This window comes from Micromesistius poutassou (genome assembly GCF_964030765.1).
Source record: "Micromesistius poutassou genome assembly, chromosome: 17".
NCBI classification, from domain to species: Eukaryota; Metazoa; Chordata; class Actinopteri; order Gadiformes; family Gadidae; genus Micromesistius; species Micromesistius poutassou.
In genome coordinates this window covers 9,651,179-9,671,332 of record NC_140287.1, presented here as the reverse complement: position 1 = coordinate 9,671,332, position 20,154 = coordinate 9,651,179, and the positions used below count along the sequence as shown (strand labels likewise).

General features: G+C 48.1%; 1 protein-coding gene across 1 annotated transcript; it reads left to right on the top strand.

The window, feature by feature from the left end:
- Positions 1–773: 773 nt before the first annotated feature.
- tmem63c (transmembrane protein 63C) lies at positions 774–16,961 on the top strand (the record flags this gene model as incomplete). Its single annotated transcript, XM_084481730.1, has 23 exons — positions 774–787; positions 2,441–2,699; positions 4,896–4,975; positions 5,831–5,918; positions 6,533–6,570; positions 7,643–7,785; positions 8,575–8,626; positions 8,778–8,890; positions 9,226–9,295; positions 9,393–9,473; positions 9,587–9,707; positions 9,886–10,019; positions 10,358–10,484; positions 11,296–11,445; positions 11,808–11,914; positions 13,543–13,629; positions 13,921–13,986; positions 14,097–14,259; positions 14,654–14,759; positions 15,712–15,879; positions 16,039–16,151; positions 16,256–16,330; positions 16,716–16,961. 23 exons carry the CDS (start codon positions 774–776, stop codon positions 16,959–16,961), a joined length of 2,601 nt encoding a protein of 866 aa, XP_084337856.1.
- Between the last annotated feature and the right edge of the window lie 3,193 nt (positions 16,962–20,154).

Here is a 20,154-nt window from a genome sequence, read left to right as displayed (position 1 = left end):
TACTAAAAGTTGTCATTTCATTTTATGTTATTTATCTTTCTTAGCCCATGTGGGTGTATAACTACCGTCCCTGGGTCGTACAGGTTAATAGGACTGTTGTCCTGTTTTGACAAAGTGTGTGTGTGTCTCTCTCTCTCTCTCTTTCTAGCCAGCAATGCTGTTGAAACCCAACTCTACAGAGAGCTGTGAATGTTAACAGACTACACTGTGCTCCTCCCGTAGGGGAGGGAAAGAGAGAGAGCGAGAGAGAGAGAGAGAGAGGGAGACTCCTCAGGGAGGATCAGAAGCACTGGGCGGTAAAAACACATTAACCACAATAGACTAAGCCGTGCTCCTCTCCCTGTCGCTATAACAGCAAGTCATTTAAAGTTAGTCAGGGCTTTTATTTTGAAACTTGTTGTTTCAAAATAACACAGAGTGGTGAAACACAATAGCAGTGAGTCTTTATATGTGATACTGCTGTCCCTGCTTTCTCCCCCACTTGTGTTTGCCCTTTGCTGACCACCATACCTTGTCTCTGCTAATAGCCGTGCCAGTAGAAGACAATTTTGAATCAGGGTTGTAATATAATTCTGTCGGACTACCACAGAGCACAGTGTGTGTTGACAGAGCTTCCCATTGAAATGCAATACTCAACATCCCAGAAAGACCGAGAACGCAGCCAAAAGCTTCTCACGCCAGTGCCTCAGAACGAATGCACGTGTCTCTAAACGAAAGGTCAACGCGTGTAAGTGTAAGCCTCGTGTCCATGCTTATTCCCTGTGAGGGTAGACATGAACAGCTATCCGTGAGGACATGGGCCTCTCTTAATGAAGCAGAGGAGGAGGTCTGCATCAGCCGGTGTTGTTGGATGGTGTTGTTGGATTCAGGCGGTCAGGTCAATGGTCTTTGTACAGCCCCTCCGGGGGGCAAGGAAAGGCTCTTCAAGGACAAAACCTTGAGACAGAACACAGAAAGAGGAATTTCTTCTTCCAGGGATGGTCAGGAGTGCAATGGGTGCCATCATGGAAATAATAAGCAAAACAGTTGAACAATTAAAGTAAAATGTATTTGTTAGAAAATAGAAACAGAATATTGTCCATGCTGGTGTAGACTAGTAGAAGGGGGCTCAGGAGGTAGAGAGGGTTGATTGTAACCAGAAAGTTGCTAGTTCTATCCCCGGCTCCTCCTAGCTGTGTGTCGAGGTGTCCCTGAGCAAGAGACACTTAACCCAAATTGCTGTCTCCTTGCATGGTTTGACTGCCGTGACCGCATGTATAAATGGCTCACTTGGTCACTTTGGATAAAAGCATACATTTAAATGTTATGCTGGTGCAGACTACTGCTGCTGGATGGTGAGAGCGCTGGGGGTCGTTAGTGTGGGACGGCCGGGTCCTCCTCAGATCAGCCCTCAGTCCGGTTCCCACAGAGCCAGTCGCCGGTCTCAGGCCTTTCCATTGACCTTCTCCCTTCCAGCAGAAGAAGCGAACACAGTGACAACATGGGGATGGATCAATATGTTCGATTGACTGGATAACGTCCGCTCCCGTGGCCTATTGCTGGGCTGCCGTGCTTCTGTCACGATTTGTTGGCTAATGGATGGGGGTTGGTCGCTACGGTGACGGCGGCGCAGGTTACTCTGGGTGACACTAGGGGATCGTTGTGTGCTAAAAATGGCCACTCTGAGAACAATAACCGAGATGACTGCAGACATTAGCCGTGGATATAATGGCACCGGAGTCTCATTCAGACGCTTTTATGGGTCCGATATACAAACACAGAGCCATACAGACAGCAGCATGCTAGCAAAGTCTACCGCTATGTCAACCGTCCATAACCAGTGAGTTAACAAAGAGAGATTATTACAAGGCTGAACCAATAGAGAGAGCATGAAGTCTAATGTATATTGTGTTCTCTTGTGGTGGATCAGACAAACAGGCCGGCTCCCAGGATCAATTAAAAGGATTTGCTTCATTTCTTCTCCAAAACAAAAAGTAGTCCAGGTGTTTTTAGCCTCATGTAGGACCTTGCCACCATTCATGTGGGCAGGATCTAAAAACATAAAATAACCGTAACAAATCACAGAGGGATGTATCAAATACAACACCATCTGAATATCTAAAAAGTACATTCATATACTGTACATTCGAAAAGTCATCTAATAAACTACAGGATTGTAGGGGTGTGGCCAAATCGCCGCGAGTAGGCGTAGGAAAATAGACTCCACCCATAAATCAACACGAAGGAATACAAAATCGATAGACTGAACCCGCGAATGGACATCGTGGCACATCCTTTTCTCATACCTAATGTACGCCTTGATAACACTCAATAACATAATTCAACCAAAATAATTATGATGATTTTAATGATTATAATGAATAATGATTTCTGTTTCCTGTCACTTTAAGTAACCACTCAACCGCTAACCGCTAACAGCTAGGCCCGCTTTCCTCTCTAGGCATGCCTGCTGCTCCGCCTCGCCCCGACCAGAGACACTGATGGCGGACTCTGAGCTGTTTGTGACCCGGCCGCCCTCCTCCTCTGTGGGGCAGGGCTGGGAGGCGGACCTGGAGGTCCTGGGCTTCCTGGAGTCCCTGGTGGCGGAGAACAGCACGGCGGAACGCTGCTACCGGGCCCACTCCCGCAGCAGCGTGCTGCAGGGCCTGCCCTTCGGAGGGGTGCCCACCGTGCTGGCCATCAACCTGGTGCTGTGGATGGTAGGCAGCGCACGCACGCACACGTGTACACGCACACAGTCACGTTCACACACACACACACGCATGCACACATTCATACACACACACACACACACACACACATTCATACACACACACACACACACACACACACATGAAAACACACACTCACGCACTAACGGCACACACACACACACACACACACACACACACACACACACACGCCTGCATGCACTTAAGTGCATGCACACAAGCACAAATATGCATGCATTTAGGGACACACACACAAACACATGTATTTATATGCGCTTGTACACACACACACACACACACACACAAACAACCAAGGGCTCACACTCTCATACGCACACACTTACATTTTTATAAATGTGTTAAAGGTTAAGTCTGTCATCGCGGGCACCGGCCTTGGCCGTGTGCAGAAAACTGCTCACAGCTGATTCGATTTCCTGAGATCTGAACCCCCATTCAATCAGCAGCCTACCGCATCGATGGATACGTCTCTCTATTGTCCATCGAGGGGCCGACATACAGTGACCTGCGTGACATGATCTGACAGCCAATGGCAATACGTGCCTTTGCATGTATTTATTGGAAATGCCAAATTATGGCTTTAACGATCGCCGGTCAAAGCCATGTTGATGAGACATGAATCATGCATCATGCTCAGCCACCTCTGTCTGGAGAACACAAGGGGCAGAGTCATTTCTCCCTTTGACTTTTCTCTTCCCCTCCACAATGTGGCTTCTGTTTACCAACACTCTCATTGATGCTAATCATCCGTCTCTCCAATAATGATGGGCTCGAGCTCTGAGGCGCCGGCTCCTTTGTTCTGGCTGTCAGCTTGTGTCATACTTGATCTCCCTCTGTGTACTGATACTCAACGTAACCTACCAAATCCACAGGCTTTTCCACCACCTTGTTAGCGATCGTGGAACGGTTGTCAGGACAACACAGCAACCACAACCCCCCCCATGCCTGTCCCCTCCTTGTTACTCCAATCCCCCCCCCCCCCCATGGCTCTGCCTCTCCTCCACAGTCAACATTAATAATTCATCTGTGGGACACTGAGAGAGATATTCCCACACAACAACCTGGCAAGAGATAAGTAACAACAACTTAGAGATGAGGGACCCACAGAGAGAGAGAGGGAGGGAGAGAGAGGGAGGAAGAGAGTGAGAGAGAGAGAGTGGGAGAGGGAGAGTGGGAGAGGGATGGAGGGAGATAGAGGGAGAGGGATGTAGGGAGAGAGAGAGAGAGTGGGAGAGGGAAAGAGAGAGAGAGCAGGAGAAGCTCTCTACTTCACACTTGTGGATTTTAGAGAGATGGCAGATCCCTAGTAGTCATTGGATCACCGTGACGAACAGATTCTGATGCATCTCTCTCCAGCTTTGTTAGAGGTTGCCCCTCCCCCCCTCCCCCTTCTCTCTTTGTATCGTTGTCTGCCTCATCAATCGCAGAGGAGAACTGGTATCTTCTACCATGAAATTAGTACAAGATTTATGATGACGCTACTCAGATATTCATTGACTCACTCTCGTTCCCGTTTTGGTTTGTCAATACATCTTCCATGACGTCTTGTTTTCTTCAGTAATTGTTTTCTTCATATTGCAATCTCAAAAGGGCTCTAAGATGAATTAACTGATTTTGAAAAGGTTTCTTTAAACGATATGTGACGTCACGTTGACGTCTGTGTCGTGTGTGGATCAGTCACGCTGGGCTCAAGTATGAATGAAAACCTCTGTCAGAAGACATCATTTTTTAGCTGCTTCTGAACCCATGTGGAAACAAGTCAGGAAGATGTACATTTGTACAATGGAAAGATAATTATGTGCGCTTCTATTCATTCTTTTGCTGAGGTTTCATTATGTAACTTTAAAAACTGTAGAAAATGAGTTTTGTTAATCCTGTCTATTTCCAACCGTTCAATGTACATTTTGCATACGACTTAATCTTTTCTCTCTTTCATAGCACCCAACAATGGAAACTTCTTTGCTGAGTTTGACAAAAAAATTGAATGTTAAAGCTAAATGTATAGCTTCATAAATAATTGAATAATAGATTGTTCTTGTGCCTTTGTGTGTGCGTGTGCATGTGCCTGTGTCTGTGTGTGTGTCTGTGTCTGTGTGTGTGTGTGTGTGTGTGTGTGTGTGTGTGTGTGTGTGTGTGTGTGTGTGTCTTACTCTGTGTGTATGTCAGTTACTTCTGCTGATCTTCTCCTGTCTGAGGAAGGCTGCATGGGACTACGGGCGTCTGGCTCTGCTGATGGAGAACGACAGGTAGAACCTCCGGCTCGATATCCCAGTGGACCCTTATCACGTGACATGCTTGTCAGGTCTCTGGGTAAGGTCCACGATCCAGATGGAGCCCTAATTGCCTTTGATGTAAATTACTTTGATTTAATTGCTGTTACCTCTGGCGCCCTCTCCTGGCCATATACGGTTGTGCTATGCTATTCTAAAGTCCAAGGAATGCCAATATCCATTTTCTTGTTTTGTCTTTTGGTTGGTCAAAAGCTACTGCCTTAGGCACATATTTGGGGGTTCATCCATCTGTATTGATGCAGTCACTTGGGCAGACACTGCCTACCAGAACACACAAACACACTCAAATAAATGCACATAGAAATAATCCCAATGCTTGTTGTTGAGTTCTCCCCAGAAGTGCAAATTGGATTGTAGTCAGTGTGTCTCTGTCTGCATCTGAAACTTGTTTGCAGTGTGAATCAGAATAGATTAATTTTACCTGATTCATAGCACCCCAGGGCTCCTAGCGTCTGTGGGTTTGCTTAGCGTGTCACTAATTGAGACGTATGAGGCTGATTTAACACGGCTCAGTTCAGGCGGAGGGAAAACTCAATTGTTACTGAAATATATTGAAATATGACCACCCTGCAATTATTTTAATTCCACCCTTCAGCCTGCTATGAGCCTGTTAGTGATTGGAATGTTCTCAGCAATACCACTCTTTTTCGCTAAGTTAATTATATAAGAAAAATATGATGATAAAGATTATTCATATATGATATTATTATAACATTATCTCCATGAATCTCCTGCATAGAGGAGTGCATGTATGGACGTATGCCTTATGTCTTTACAACCGTGCTGATGACATCACTTCATGGCCGTTAGTCTCACGTCCCTGTTCTATGGAGAACCCAGCGAGAAGGAGAAGTCTCCCTCAGAGTCCAGCCCGTCCGAGTCTGAGATCAAAGACATGGTGAGTTCTGCTCTATTACGCCAAACGCACAGTAACGCCCCCCCTGCTGTGCCCCCCTTAAATGCTTCCCCATTCAGACAAATATCACAAAATGGCCCACTACCAGAAAAACATACCTACCTATATACCTCAACATGAACAGGGACTTAAAGTGGATTACGATACATGTCACAATGAGCAGGTAGTGGTTTGGCATCTTGCTCTAGTCTGCAGGACATTGGGTTTCAAAGCCAGGACCTTTCGGGCTGGGAGTCATACACCCACACCCACACCCCCCCTGCCCCCAGTGATGCTCTCCTGACTCAACCGTTCCCTCTGTGACTGCGGGGCACCTGAGTAACAGGAGATGATGTCACCACCCTCGTGTTGACAGCGGTGCGGGACAGCGAGTCAAAGGGCCTTCCCAGAGGCTGTGGCAGGGGACAAACCTCAAAGTGCTCTCGGCTAGACCTATTAACATGTCATCCCCTCTCCAGCTCTCTCTGGGGAAGTCATTCTTATGTAAATAGCACACGGGAGCCATTGTCCAGATGTGCCCCCGAATGCTTCCAAATCGTATGCATCAATGTAGGTCTTTAAATGAAGTAATGCAAACGTCTCTCCTCCTCTTGCAGGGTTTCTGCGCGTGGCTGGCATCACTTTGCCATATGAAGTAAGTAACTCAAAGAAATTGGCCGTTTAATTGCGGCACCGCAAGTCTTCAAAGCTAGACTTGCTAGTCTTCAAAGCTGATGTCATGATCACATGCCAACTGCGTTATATCTCACTAGCAAGCAAAACAAACCAGTCTGGCCTCACAGGACCGCTGGTGCCACTGCCTCCCTTTGGATATTTGCACTTGCTCGAGACTGTCTACCCCGGGCCAAATTTAGGGCCGTAAGGAAGAATGTCTTCCAGCGTGGTTTCCACGGTATTATTTTAGAGTTTCTGGAAGCTGTCTGTTTTTAGCTTGTGTGCGAGTGACTTACGCAGGGATCCCTGGGAAACGGCGAACCCACCCGGTGTGTTCTCAATGTGTGGCCTCCTGTGAGAACGGCGTCCTCCTCCTGCCTTGTGTGTGTTTCTTTGTTTTCTTTCCATTTATGAGCCTGGCTTTTCCCAGAGCGTCCCCTGTCTCGGGTTCTCCCCGGTGACCACAGTGTTTAGCACGGCTTAAACTTAGGATGAGGCATGAGCGTCTAAGCACTCATTTATCAGAAGGACGCGTCCGGGGCGTGTGATGCTACGACTCTTTAGGTATCATTATGTCCATGCGGGCTTCACCCTACACATTGACCTGACTCTTCTGAGGCTTACTCCAGATCCCACACAGCAGTCCCACACCTCCATCCAACCCCACTGAGGCCGTCTCCGTCTAGATCCCACACACCAGTCAGACACCTCCACCTGACCTCGATAAATGGCAAATGAACCACATTTATACAGCGCTTTAACCCTTACCGTAACCAGTGGCCACTCAAAGCGCTCAAAGCGTCACCATGCAAGGCGACAGCCAGTTGGGGTGAAGTGTCTTGCTCAGGGACACCTCGACACTAGGAGCCGGGGATCGAACCAGCAACCTTCCGGTTACCACCCAACCCGCTCTACCTCCTGAGTCACATCCCAGCCTCGCTGAGGCTATCTCCGGCTAGACCCAGCAGCACCAGTCACACGGTCCTCCGCGTCCTCCTCTCTGATGAAATGTCCTGCGTGTGCTGCTGTTGATGTTGTGGGTGCGGTTGCAGGGATGAGGAGATCCGCAGCAAGTGTGGCCTGGACGCCGTGACCTACCTGTCCTTCCAGCGCCATGTCATCCTGCTCATGGCCGTGGTCTGCCTGCTCTCCCTGGCCGTGGTCCTGCCCATCAACCTCTCCGGCGACCTACTGGGTGATTTGAGGCGCGCACCGCCAGGGGACATGTCCGTCGTGGGGGGTTTCCGAACCTCAGGAGAAAAGAGGGAGAGGGGGAGAGGGGGAGAGAAAGAGGGGGAGAGAGAGAGAGAGAGAGGGGGGGAGAGGGAGAGAGAGAGAGTGGATTATGGGGAACATCTCTGTCTCGTGGACAGGCCACACACGCTCAACAGTCTCGCTCACATACTGTGGATATTTTAGTTTATAAGGGCTACGTCTATATCCAGCCACGGCTCAAGCTATAGACAGGATGGAAAGAAGTGGTTAGGGGCTGCGGCTCAGTAAAAGAAAAGGACTTTATCTGTGAAACACCAGCAGTATTGAATGGAGAGTTTCTATAGTCAAGGGTTATAAAGTCTAACGATTCCACTTTGCGTGTCTTGACGTCAGGGAGAAACGCAGTAAAACGCATCGCTGGCAGTTGGCTTCTATTCCAGCCACATACATTGAGCCGTCCATGGTGGAATGTACAGGGCGACCATTAAAGCAGCGACGTAAAACTTGGGTCTCTCACCGCCATTTTATGACCCTCATCTTATGGGCTGTGTCACTCACTGTTTAGAATAAAAACCAACACCCTCACAGTGGCATGGTTACTGTAAACAAAGCAGGGCCAAAGTATGGTATCTAAGATACTGGGGACTTTAATTTTAGAATTGTCTCATTTGTTCCCATTTTCACTAACCTGGGTGGGCCGGGTTCTCCGAAAACACGCCGCTGGAAAATGTTGAACTATTAAATTGTCACGTTTTATTATTTTTTACAGGAGACAGTCCCGAAAACTTTGGAAGAGCAACACTGGCCAATCTGAATGAGAAGTAAGTCTAGCATGGCATGCCGTGGCGGTGGCGGTGGTGGTGGTGTTGATGATGTTACACAGAGCAACTACAAAGAAAAAGGTTCATGTTAATTGTCAATATAAGCGCACCGCGGACACCACTTCTGACATCTGGGGCTTTCCCCGTGCAGGGACAGATTTCTGTGGCTCCACAGCGTCTTCGCCCTGCTGTACTTCATCATCACCGTGCTCTGCATGCTCCACCACTCGGCCAAGCTGCAGTACGGAGAGGATGAGAAGGTCAGTGAGCACCACCTCGCCTGCCTCCTGTCACCGTTAACCCGAGGGGGCAATGTAGTGCATGATACCTTCTGAGGACAGGCCTACCCATGGTGACCCCTAATTGCATGCATGAACGGAGTTGACTGTGCTGCCCCACCGCCATTCAACTACCAACCAGCTATTGGCCCAATCTGGAGTATTACATTCACAAAATAAACTTATATATTGTACTTATCAACTAATCAGTAATACAGATCAGTTTAAATCTGGAGGTCCTAAAGCTGACCTCCAAACTCCCAGCATCACTGCCTCACCTCTGATGGGGAGGGGGGGTTCAAAATGCTGCATTGCAGGTAGCCAGAACCCTGATGATAACCTCCATCCCTCGAGAGATCTCCGACCCGGGACTCATCACCAAACACTTCCAGTGAGTCTATGCGCTCCTCACCATTGAGTTTGAATCTGTCCCCTGTTGGGCTGGGTATTAACCATGTGATCCGCCTCTGTCTTCCCCCCCGCCCCAGTGAGGCCTACCCCAGCTGCACCGTCACCGACATCCACTTCTGCTTTGACGTGAACCAGCTGATGAGGCTGGACCTGGAGAGGTAGAGTCCCCTGCTGGGTCTGAGGACGTCACAACGCTTAGGATGTTGTTTTTGTTGTTGTTGTTGATGTTGTTGTTGTGATACCTGTTTCTTTGTGTTTGTGTGGTTGACAGGAGAAAGGCAATGAAAGGCCGATTGTATTTCGCGACAAAGGCGCAAAAGGAGGGCAAGATCATGATCAAGACGCATCCCTGTGCACAGATCTTCTGCTGTGACTTCTGTGGCTTCGAACAGGTACAGAATTCCCGGCTGAAAAAGAACAAAAAAAAACGATTTTGCGTTATTCTGTTGCACTGCTATCATCTTACCACTGGGGGGCGCTGTGATCCAAACCTAGGTTTTCAGAACCTACGTCAAATAAAGCTAGTTCATGTTCAAACCCTGGTTTGATGGAGGCTCTGTCTCCCTGCAGGTGGATGCAGAGCAGTACTACAGTGAGTTAGAGGAAAAGCTCACGGATGAATTTAACGCAGAGAAGAATCGCATCTCTCTGAAGAGACTGGGCATCGCCTTCGTCACCTTCCGCGACGACAGGATGACAGCAGTGTGAGTGAATCCACGGCCTGAACACTTTAAGTTAATATCTCACAGAACTCATCTCGCAGAAGATAAATCTTATTGCGTAGTCCAATGTCAACTATCTGATGAGCTGTCCAATGAGCTGTGGGCCTCAGACACAATCATCCATGACTTATTTTCCCAACTCTTTAACTTTGTCACAAACAGGCAGAGGGGAACATCAGCATGAAGAAAATAAATGTCCTGAGCCCATCCACTCAATAAACGGAGTCGATTGCTTTGGTTAATCAGCTTAATGGAGCATGGTGTGTCTGATGATGTGCCAACTGTGTCACCTTGTTCCTCGACATGCTGCTGCGTTTCAGTATCGTCAAGGACCACAGCCGCGTGCATTGCCGCCGGCGAGCCCAGCAGTCCAGCATCACCACTGTGGTGCAGTCGCACAACTGGGGAGTCACCTACGCCCCGGCCCCCAGTGACATCATCTGGTCAGTGATGTCTGTCAGTCTGTCTGTCAGCCTGTCTCCCAGTCCATCTGTCTGTCTGTCTCCCCGTCTGTCTGTCTGTCTCCCCGTCTGTCTGTCTGTCTCTCTGTTTGTCTGTCATATAGTGTGTCCACCGATTCACATACTTTTCCCTTCCAGGTCAATTCATACATTTAGAGTGCTTGTTGTGATGTAACACTTGCATTTCATAGATAAATGCCCCCATGTAAACACAGAATGTGTTATTCAAATAATTGGTGACAAAGGGTTTGGAATGGAAAGCGTTGAACTGTTGTTTTTTTGCAAATCAATATGCATGGGTCACTTGTAATTCAGTGGCAATAAGTCAATTAGTGGGTTAGCCGTAATGCATGTTATCTCAGCAGCGTAAGCAACACTGCTGAGCTTACGTAACACGCGAGAGATGTATGTGTACCACAGCTCCAACACCGACACGAGTGCACCCAGCCTTCGTCTCTCCTTCGTGTCTAATTGGTCACAATTGTGCGTGACCAATATGTGTGTGTGGGGGCGCTGTATGGATGTATGGCCACAATCTGAATGTGTGTTGAACTGAAAAGGGGACGCTCGTGTGGACTACTGATTCACACAGAAGGCAGCTCTCTGCCCAAGAAACGCAACTGTATCATACAACACGTCTGTCGCATGTCGAGTATCGAACAGCAGGCCGATTCAGGATGATGTCGTAACACACGGCCACTTCCAAGCGCACGTCCATTTCAAACGAGCGCCATGTTGGCTTGCATGCTTTGTGATTGGCCGGATCCGTTCTCTGGTTCTCTCTTGTCTCTAGGGAGAACCTGTCTCTGTGCGGCTCCCGCTGGTGGCTCCGCTGTGTCCTCCTCAACATCCTCCTCTTCCTCCTGCTCTTCTTCCTCACCACACCGGCCATCATCGTCAACACCATGGACAAGTTCAACGTCACCAGGCCTGTGGAGAGTCTCAGGGTCAGCGAGTTACACCTGAGCTGGGTGTTGCTGGGGTTCACCCAGGAAAAGCACTTCCTGTCTGTCTGTCTGTTTTTCATACATTCTTTCTTTCTTTCTTACTTTCATACTTCATACTTCATACTTTCATACTGTCTACATATCTATTAATCGATCTATTTCTCTATTTGTCTGTCAGTCTGTCAATCTATCTATCTGTCTGTCTATTTATCTATCTCTCTGTCTGTCTGCCTGTCTGCCTGTCTGTCTTAACAACCCTAATGCAACGTCTTGGCCCCTCCATCTGGGCCTCTCGGGCTTCCATCCACATGAATAACAGAAGTGAATCACTGATGCTGTTGTCTTTGTCTTGGTTAATGCAGAGCCCAGTCATCACCCAGTTCCTCCCCACCCTGCTGCTGTGGGCCTTCTCCGTGCTTCTGCCCTTCATCGTCTACTACTCGTCCTTCTTTGAGTCCCACTGGACCAGGTGATGATCCGCCCCCCTCTGCTCCTTGAGACGGGCTCACCGTCCTAGGCTGCTGCCCCTCCACCTCTTAGCTCCACGCTCTGTTTGTTTTGGTTGTGGGGGTGGGGGTTGACCTGGTCTATATTATTTATCTTCTATCAATTGTCTGTCTGGTCGCCTGCCTGGTCGGGTGTCTGGCTGAGCCGATATCACTCTTATATATTATGATATATTAGTCTTATATCATTGTTATATCTTATATCATGTCATTCTGTCCAGCAGTTTTTCCGTCTTTCTCTTTCACTAGTCTCTGTCTCTCTCTCTCTCTCTCTACCAATCTCTCTCTCTCTCGCTCGCTCTCTGTCACTAACCCACCTCCCCCTCCCTCCCTCCCTCCCTCTGTCTCCATGTCTGCACACAAGCACATTATTCCAGGCAGGTTGTCATAGCGATCGCCATGCGGGGATAATGATATGCACTGTGGCTCCCGGAGCGGCGGAGCCCCCCGGTCATTACATAACCACCCCCACCGACGGGCTGTGTGCAGGCGGGATGTGCCGCCAAGCGAATGCAAATCGAGTGTTTGCTGGTGTGAGAACGGTAGTTTGCGCTAACGAGCGAGGGACAGCCTCGTAGGAGACGTCCTTTGACTTCTCAGGAGGTCGATGTATTACACCGCCGTGTTTCATCTCTCTGTTCTCTGGGTGTAATAAAGGTGTCTGATGTACTGTAGTTGCGTTTGATGGACTATTGGTCTAATATAGGTGTTTTTGATGTGCTATAGGTGTACTATAGGTGTTTGATGTACAACAGGTGTACTATAGGTGCGTTGATGTACTATAGGTGTACTTTAGATGTGTTGATGTACTATAGATGTACTATAGGTGTGAATGATGTACTATAGGTGTACTATAATTAAGCAATAGATCACGACAGGCTGTGGAATGTTCTCATTATACCACAGTTCAGGGGCGTTGTCGCCCCTGAACTGTGGTATAATGAGTACATTTCACTGACTGAAGTGATATATTGCTTTTATAAAACGGTTAAGTAAGTATGGAGAAATGAAAGTCATAAACACCCTCAATTTTGAAAAAACAAGAAAGTCGGAAAAGCTTTTTTATAACGAATACAAAAATGTAGTCCCTCCTGGCTGCCTGCAAAGTGCGCGGCGGTTGCTATGCAAAACACTGTAGCGTCCTTCAGAGAGAAGGCTAGAGACGGTAGCTTGGTTCGCCGGCAATTTAGCCTACTATCGAGCAGTTCACTCACTGTGTGCCTACATATTTTTAGGCTTCAGTAAACTATGCTATTGCTTTTATATATAAATAAACAACAGTTCAAGTTAGGCGCAGAGTGATATGGAACTCTGTAAACTGAATGGGCGTCATAGCTGTGTGTATATGCTCATTGTACAACAGTTAGGAACCAATCAGATCGCTTGATTTAAGCCACCCGTTTTATAAAATCATCTATTCAGTCAAGTCACTTTCATCCAACCACGACTCACACTGAACACACAGTCCTTTCCGGGCGGGAGTCAAACCCCACCCACCACCAGACTACCGAGCCCTTATAGAGGTTGTGTCTTGCATGTGTGTGTTTGATGACGGTCCCTCCCCCTGTGGGTTGGTCTTGATGGGTTGCAGGTCTGGAGCCAACCAGATCACCATGCACAAGTGCTTCTTACTGCTGGTCTTCATGGTGATCATCCTGCCATCCCTGGGCCTCTCCAGGTAGCCACCGTGTTCTCAGCCTCGTCTTCCTCGCTGGCTTCCTTCCAACCCCTTTGCATAAATGTTTTTGTTTTGATCCATATTTTTGAGTTTTTGTATTTTATGTATTTCTTCTAAAGCACATAGATGCGTGATACAGATATTACGTATGAGTCAATTGCTGTATATTTTGCAGAATCTGCAACAGGATATAAAAAATAATCAATAAATGTCAATGTGTAAATAGGTAGTAATAGTAATAGTAGTAGTGCTAGGAGTAGCATCTAAATTCTCTTCCCTCTCTTGTAACAGCTTGAACCTGTTCTTCAGATGGCTCTTTGACGTCAACTTCCTGGACGACAGGGAGGTCAAGTTCCAGTAAGACTTCCCTGTCCACTCCCCTTCCCAGTCCATGTTATTTCTGCTGCCCTCCACTACAGCCCCAATGACCTTTTCCCTGTTCCGTCCGTCTCCCTCCCCTCCCCTAGGTGCGTGTTTCTGCCCGACAACGGCGCCTTCTTCGTCAACTACGTCATCACGGCCAGCCTGATCGGCACCGCCATGGAGCTGCTCCGCATCCCGGCGCTGGCCGTCTACACCGCCCGCCTCTGTCTCGCCAAGTCCAAAGCGGAGCGCATTCACCTCAAGAGGGTCAGCCCCCCCCCCCCATCTTGTGTCCCACCCCTCATATAAAGGGTAGATGTAAACGATAGATGGGTGTGACGATAAGATAAGTCTCGCTCATGCGGTAATGGATGCCATGTCAAAGAAAATGTAATCACAATCGTTTGAATAGCAATTTCCTGTGGCTATTGTGTGTTTTATTTGTCTCCTTCTCACTCTCTCTCTACCTCACTCTGTACCTCTCTCTCTACCTTACTCTCTCTCTCTCTCTCACTCACTACCTCCCTCTCTCTCTCTCTCTCTCTCTCTCTCTCTCTCTCTCTCTCTCTCTCTCTCTCTCTCTCTCCACCTCTCTCTCTCTCTCTCTCTCTCTCTCTCTCTCTCTCTCTCTCTCTCTCTCTCTCTCTCTCTCTCCCTGTAGAGCCAGGCCTATGAGTTCCAGTTTGGTCTGGAGTATGCGTGGACCATGTGTATCGTTGCCGTCAGTATGACCTACAGCATCACCTGTCCCATTATAATGCCATTTGGTGAGGATGGCCGCTTGCTTTGTGGCTTCGTCAAAGCATTCAGCTTGTGTTGTGCGTGAGTGTGTTTGTTTGTATGTTTATTTATATGTGTATGCCTGTGTTTGTGTGTTTGCTATCTATTCCTCAGTATTGATTCATTGGACTTTTCAAGTCCTTCCACATCATTTGTGTCTTTTGTTGTAGCTGGTCAACCTTATACACATAGATTTAGATATAGATAATACAATAATACTATATGTAGGAGCCTGTCTTTCTGTCTGTCCCCTTGTTTGACTGTCTGTCTGTCTGTCCCCGACTGACTGTCTGGTCGCCCGCCCGTCCCCCTGTCTGTCTGTCTATCAGACTTTCTGTCTGACTGTCTGTCCCCCTGTCTGATTGTTTGGTCGCCCGCCCGTCTGTCTGTCTGTCTGTCCCAGACTGACTGTCTGTCGCTCTGTTCGCCTGTCTGTCTGACTGTCTGTTCCCCTGTCTGTCCTCCTGTCTGTCCCCCTGCCTGACTGTCTGGGGGCCTGCCTGGCCCCCTGTGTGCGCGTCCCCCTGTCTGTCTGTCAGCCTGTGTGTGTCTCTGCTGGTACTGTAACCTTCTGCCCCCCGCTGCCTGCCAGCCGGTGGCAGACCGTGTGAATGTGTTGTGGTCCGAGACGCTCAGACTCTACGGGTTGCGAGCCAGACGCCCACTCTACTCCTGTCTGTGCCCAGAGCTTACCAAGCCTCTATTTACTACTGCACCCAGATCAGCGAGATATAGGGTACTTCACCAGGAACAGTGGCTCCCTGTTGCTCCTCTGTGGGTTGTTTCTTCATGATCAAACTGAGGATAAATATGCAATTACTGCTGTGTGCTAATTAGTGTATGTTTATGCTTGTGTGTGTGTGCATGCGTGCGTGCGTGTGTGTGTGTGTGTGTGTGTGTCCGGGTGTGTGCGCCCTTTAACCCATGGCCCCTCCCCAGGGCTCCTGTACGTCGTCCTGAAGCACACGGTGGACCGCTACAACATCTACTACGCCTACGTCCCCACCAGGCTCAGCCAGCGCATCCACCGGGCGGCCATCGCCCAGGTGGTCGTGGCGCCCATCCTCTGCATCTTCTGGCTCCTCTTCTTCTCTGTGCTCAGACTGGGTACCGCTCTACTGCTGCCTCTCCTTGTCTGTACTTCTCCTCCTCCTCCCTCTCCTCCTCCTCCTCTTCCTTCTCCTTCTGCCTCAGTGAACCAGCGGGCTGTATCTCGTACAGTCTTTTATTCACTAATCCCTTCACCCTCCTCATCTCTTCCTCTAGGCCCGATGCATCCCATCACGCTGTTCACCTTCTCGTCCCTGGTCTGCTGCGTGACCTTTGCCCTCTTCCGCCTGTTCCTCAGGAAGCAGCCGGACAAGTCGTCAAGCTACCCGGTCGGTCATTGAACCCTGGATGTTTGAATGTGTGTGTGTGTGTTTCCGTGTGTGTACTGTGACAGCAGGGTGGTGTTAGTAAACGGCACTATTTTGCTTCTCAGATGGCTGACCAACCGACCGAGGCAACTCTGAGTGACAGAGAGAGGAGCGCAGCCCCGCCCTCCACGGCCTCCAGTGTACAGTACCATGTTTTATTGTTAACGTGTGTGTGTGTGTGTGTGTCTGTGTGTGTGTGTGTGTGTCTGTGTGTCTGTGTGTGCGTGCGTGCGCATGTGTGCGTGTGTTTCTTGAAACCTCCTGACCTTAGAGTTGTCAGCATCATCAAATTCCCCTTAAAACATTTATTTTGTTTATGTAGTGTCGAGATCTTTTAAGATCGTACACTAGCACTAGTGACATTGAAACAGACTGAAAACAATAAAGCACAATCAGGCTGCTGATGATGAAGCGTCATGAACATCCCACAGCTAACCTAACACAGTGAACAAACACAGCGCACAATGTGCTCCACCACAACGTCCACCAGCCCTGTGTCCCTCTCCCCCCCCCCCCCCCCTGCAGCTGTTCGTGGCGTCCGTGCTGCTGGAGCCCGAGCTAGGCCTGACCCCCATGCCCTCCCCGGCCCACCAGAGCTACGGCGCCCTGGCCTGCTCCCAGAGCCGCTCCAGCCACGCCCCAGCCGAGGACGACATGGAGGAGGGCGAGGAGGAGGGCGAGGGGCCCTCGGCGACCCACGAGACCCGGCTGCAGGACCCCCAGGATCCCCCCTACTGCGCTGTGATGGACAGCCCGGTGGGCTACCAGTGAGCCACGTCGCTCCCCCCCTCCCCCTGTGCCGCCTCCCCGTCACCCGGGGACGCAGAGAGGAAGGGGTGCGGCCACCGTGCTGCGTGTGTTGCTTCTCACTGTAAAGCCCCGCCCCACCCCCCCCCCCACCCCCTCCAGCCCGGTCAACCCGCCTCAAGAGCCGCTGAGCAGCTGCTGCCCTTCGCCCAATAGGAACGCATTTAGAAGATGCGTGCACCCTAACCCCACCCCAAAAAAGCTAAATAAAAAACACACAGCCAAGACTTTCTGCCTAGAGTTGATACATGAACATATGTTAAGCTAAGCTGGTGGAGAGACTCTTTGGTTCGCTTCTGTTTGCGTCTGGGGAACGTCACGATGAGGCCTCTGCCGCTCAGAGGAGAGTCTTCTGTCTGTCAGACTGTGTGGCTCGCACTCGAGGTGATCAGAAAGTTCCCATTAGAAGCGCGTGTGTGTGTGATTGTGCAGAGCCCCAGCACGCCCGGCAGGATGGCGTTGGCACGGGCAGATCTGGTTCCTGGGTGGCAGGGCGAGGGTGAGGGCGACGGGTTTACGGAGCCATCTGCAGTGAGAGCAGAAGGAGGGCCGGCTCGGACCGCTCCGAGAGATGGTGGAACATGCCCTCTTTACATGAGCCATGTCAGGGATGGAGTGCATTAGTGAGGGTGGGTTGTTGTGGTCGGCCACGTAAGGGCCACTATTTTGCTATTCAATTGGATGTGTGTCGTGTTAATATTGTGGATTTGTGTTTTCTTTTAGTTTTTTCTTTGGTGGGTGGGTGCCTATTGGGGTTAGTTTCATCATGTGTAGGGCTGTCTCATCGTAGCTCATCCAAGGGCTCTGTAATAATAGTCTCACATCGCCGTGGACTTGTCAGTTTTTTCTTTCTTTTTTTTTTAAAATCGCAAAATGAAAAGGCTAATGCAACTTAAATATTTGGTATTAAAACGGAAGTCACCACAAACACAAACATTTGAACATGAATGAAAATATTTTGTTTACCCATTAAAAGACCGATATAATTTTATTTTTTTATTTAATGCGTAATTGCAACTGGCTTGGACTATGGTCCATCTTGCTCTGATACAGTATAGATAAGTCGCGTCCCTTCCAGCTTATTTCTGACAAAATATGAATGTTTCTCAACCCTGAGAGACACCCTTTTTGGCGGTGTGGTTTTACTAGTTACGTCACCGACTTTAACAGTTTAACGCCAAAATGTGACTTGTTGAGAATCTTTTAAATGGAAAAACATCATATGGGTAATGCATGGCACACATCAACCGGGTTAAAAATAGACATATTTATACATATTTATTCCAAAATAAGTTAAGTTTAGGGGACATTAGAATGGGCGTGGCTCTATACAGTAGTGCTTTTATTTCACTCCAAGAATGTTCCTGTGTAGGTCTGGTGGTATTCAATGAACTCTCTGTAAAACACTGTTGCATGTTCCTTTTGTGTGAAGCAATGCAATCATCTGCTTACATTCAAAACAACCCAAGTACAGTAGCGAAACATGCGCTGATGCCAATGTTTTATACTTATAATCTGTATAGTTCCGAGTTTTGTATGAGGCAGTCTTTTTTGTTCGAATGGAACGGTTGTACTTGCCAAACTGATTGTAAGAATCGTGTGGATTGGTCCCATCGCTCTGTTGCCGTGCCTTGATGACTAATTGTATCCTATGTGTGACAATCCAGCATGGCCTGAAATATGCTGCATGGACCGAGAACTAAAGTGCAGGGAAGTGGAATATAGAGACACCAATGTATCTCAACACTATGGTTTATGTCCCCCTCCACACCATACAACACAAGGCAGGTCAATGCCAGTCATTACTGTGACCATCACTCTCACAAATAGTTTGTTTTCTATAGTATTTGTATTCGCAGTGGATTTGGTTTTTTTTACATTTTCGTTATTCGACTTGTATATTATTTATTTGACTTTGTCTTTTGCAGGCTTTTTGATTTTGGTCAGATGACTTATTGTGTAACACGGTTTGCTGTTCTTGGCTGTCTTATTCGGTGACAAACAGAAGGATGAAAAATTTCCTATTTTCCTTCAATAATGTGTATACGTCCCTTATTCTAAGGCAAAGATTTCAATGTTGTACCCAAAACTAACCAGGAACTATAGAAACAAGACTTGTGCTGTTTAAACTCAACCACAATGCAAGTAATGACAGTTGGACTGTAAATTATTTGGGGCCCTTTGTTTAATATGTAATGTTATTGTGATTCTAATTACATATATATGTTTAATGCAGACATTAGCAGTATTTATTCCCTTTTTTCGTAATGTGTGACCTTTAGTTCGATGAGGTTTATTCATTTTAAAAAATCAGATGCCCCTTATGAATGTATACATTTAGTGTTAATGTTTTAAATATTATTCTGCTATTATTTTGACCTGAACTTTACTTTGTATTAATCTCTTAGCATTATGGCTATATGTCAGTCCTGTGCTGCTCCACGCCTTTCTTCTGAATTCATGACTATTCTTGTTTATTTATCTCCAATATTTATTTTAAACCGTTGATTTTCGCACTCAGATATGAACATACAGTACATTCCTCCTGCCGACTGAGCTGTTAATGCCTGTTATCATCTCACTCAAGACAGAGAACAGGGGCACAGCTTGTGTGATCGACCTCCGTCAGAGACCAAGGTCAAACGTTAAGTAATGTGGCTCTCAGATTAAAGTCAAACGTGTTGATTTCACGTGTCTTTTCTTTGCTGCTATTCCAGCCCACTGCTCATCAGAGCTTCTCTTTATGAAGCACAACAGAGAACCCGCTAGTCACATTATTGTGGCTTTCCGGAATCTTTATGTGTAAAAGAGGACGTCTTTTGCACAAACTGTACGATTGGACAACGACAGCAACTGTTATGATATGAAAAACACACACACATATATATACATATATAACATATATTGTCATCATCTGTCCATAGTCAGTATTCAGTGCATTCTGTCTCGGTCTTGGCTGTCATTCTCAACAGCAGACCGTCTCCCTGAAGCAGAGACCCCTGAGCTGAAGCCCCCCTATAGAGAGGGCTGGCAGGAGCATGGTATTCAGGGGCAGACGTCAGCGTTCGCCTGGTGCTTGAGGTAGTGTTCCTGAATACAGACAAGGCCTGAGGTGGGCGTACTTGCACAGCGCCCCACCTCCCACCTCCTTGGTCCA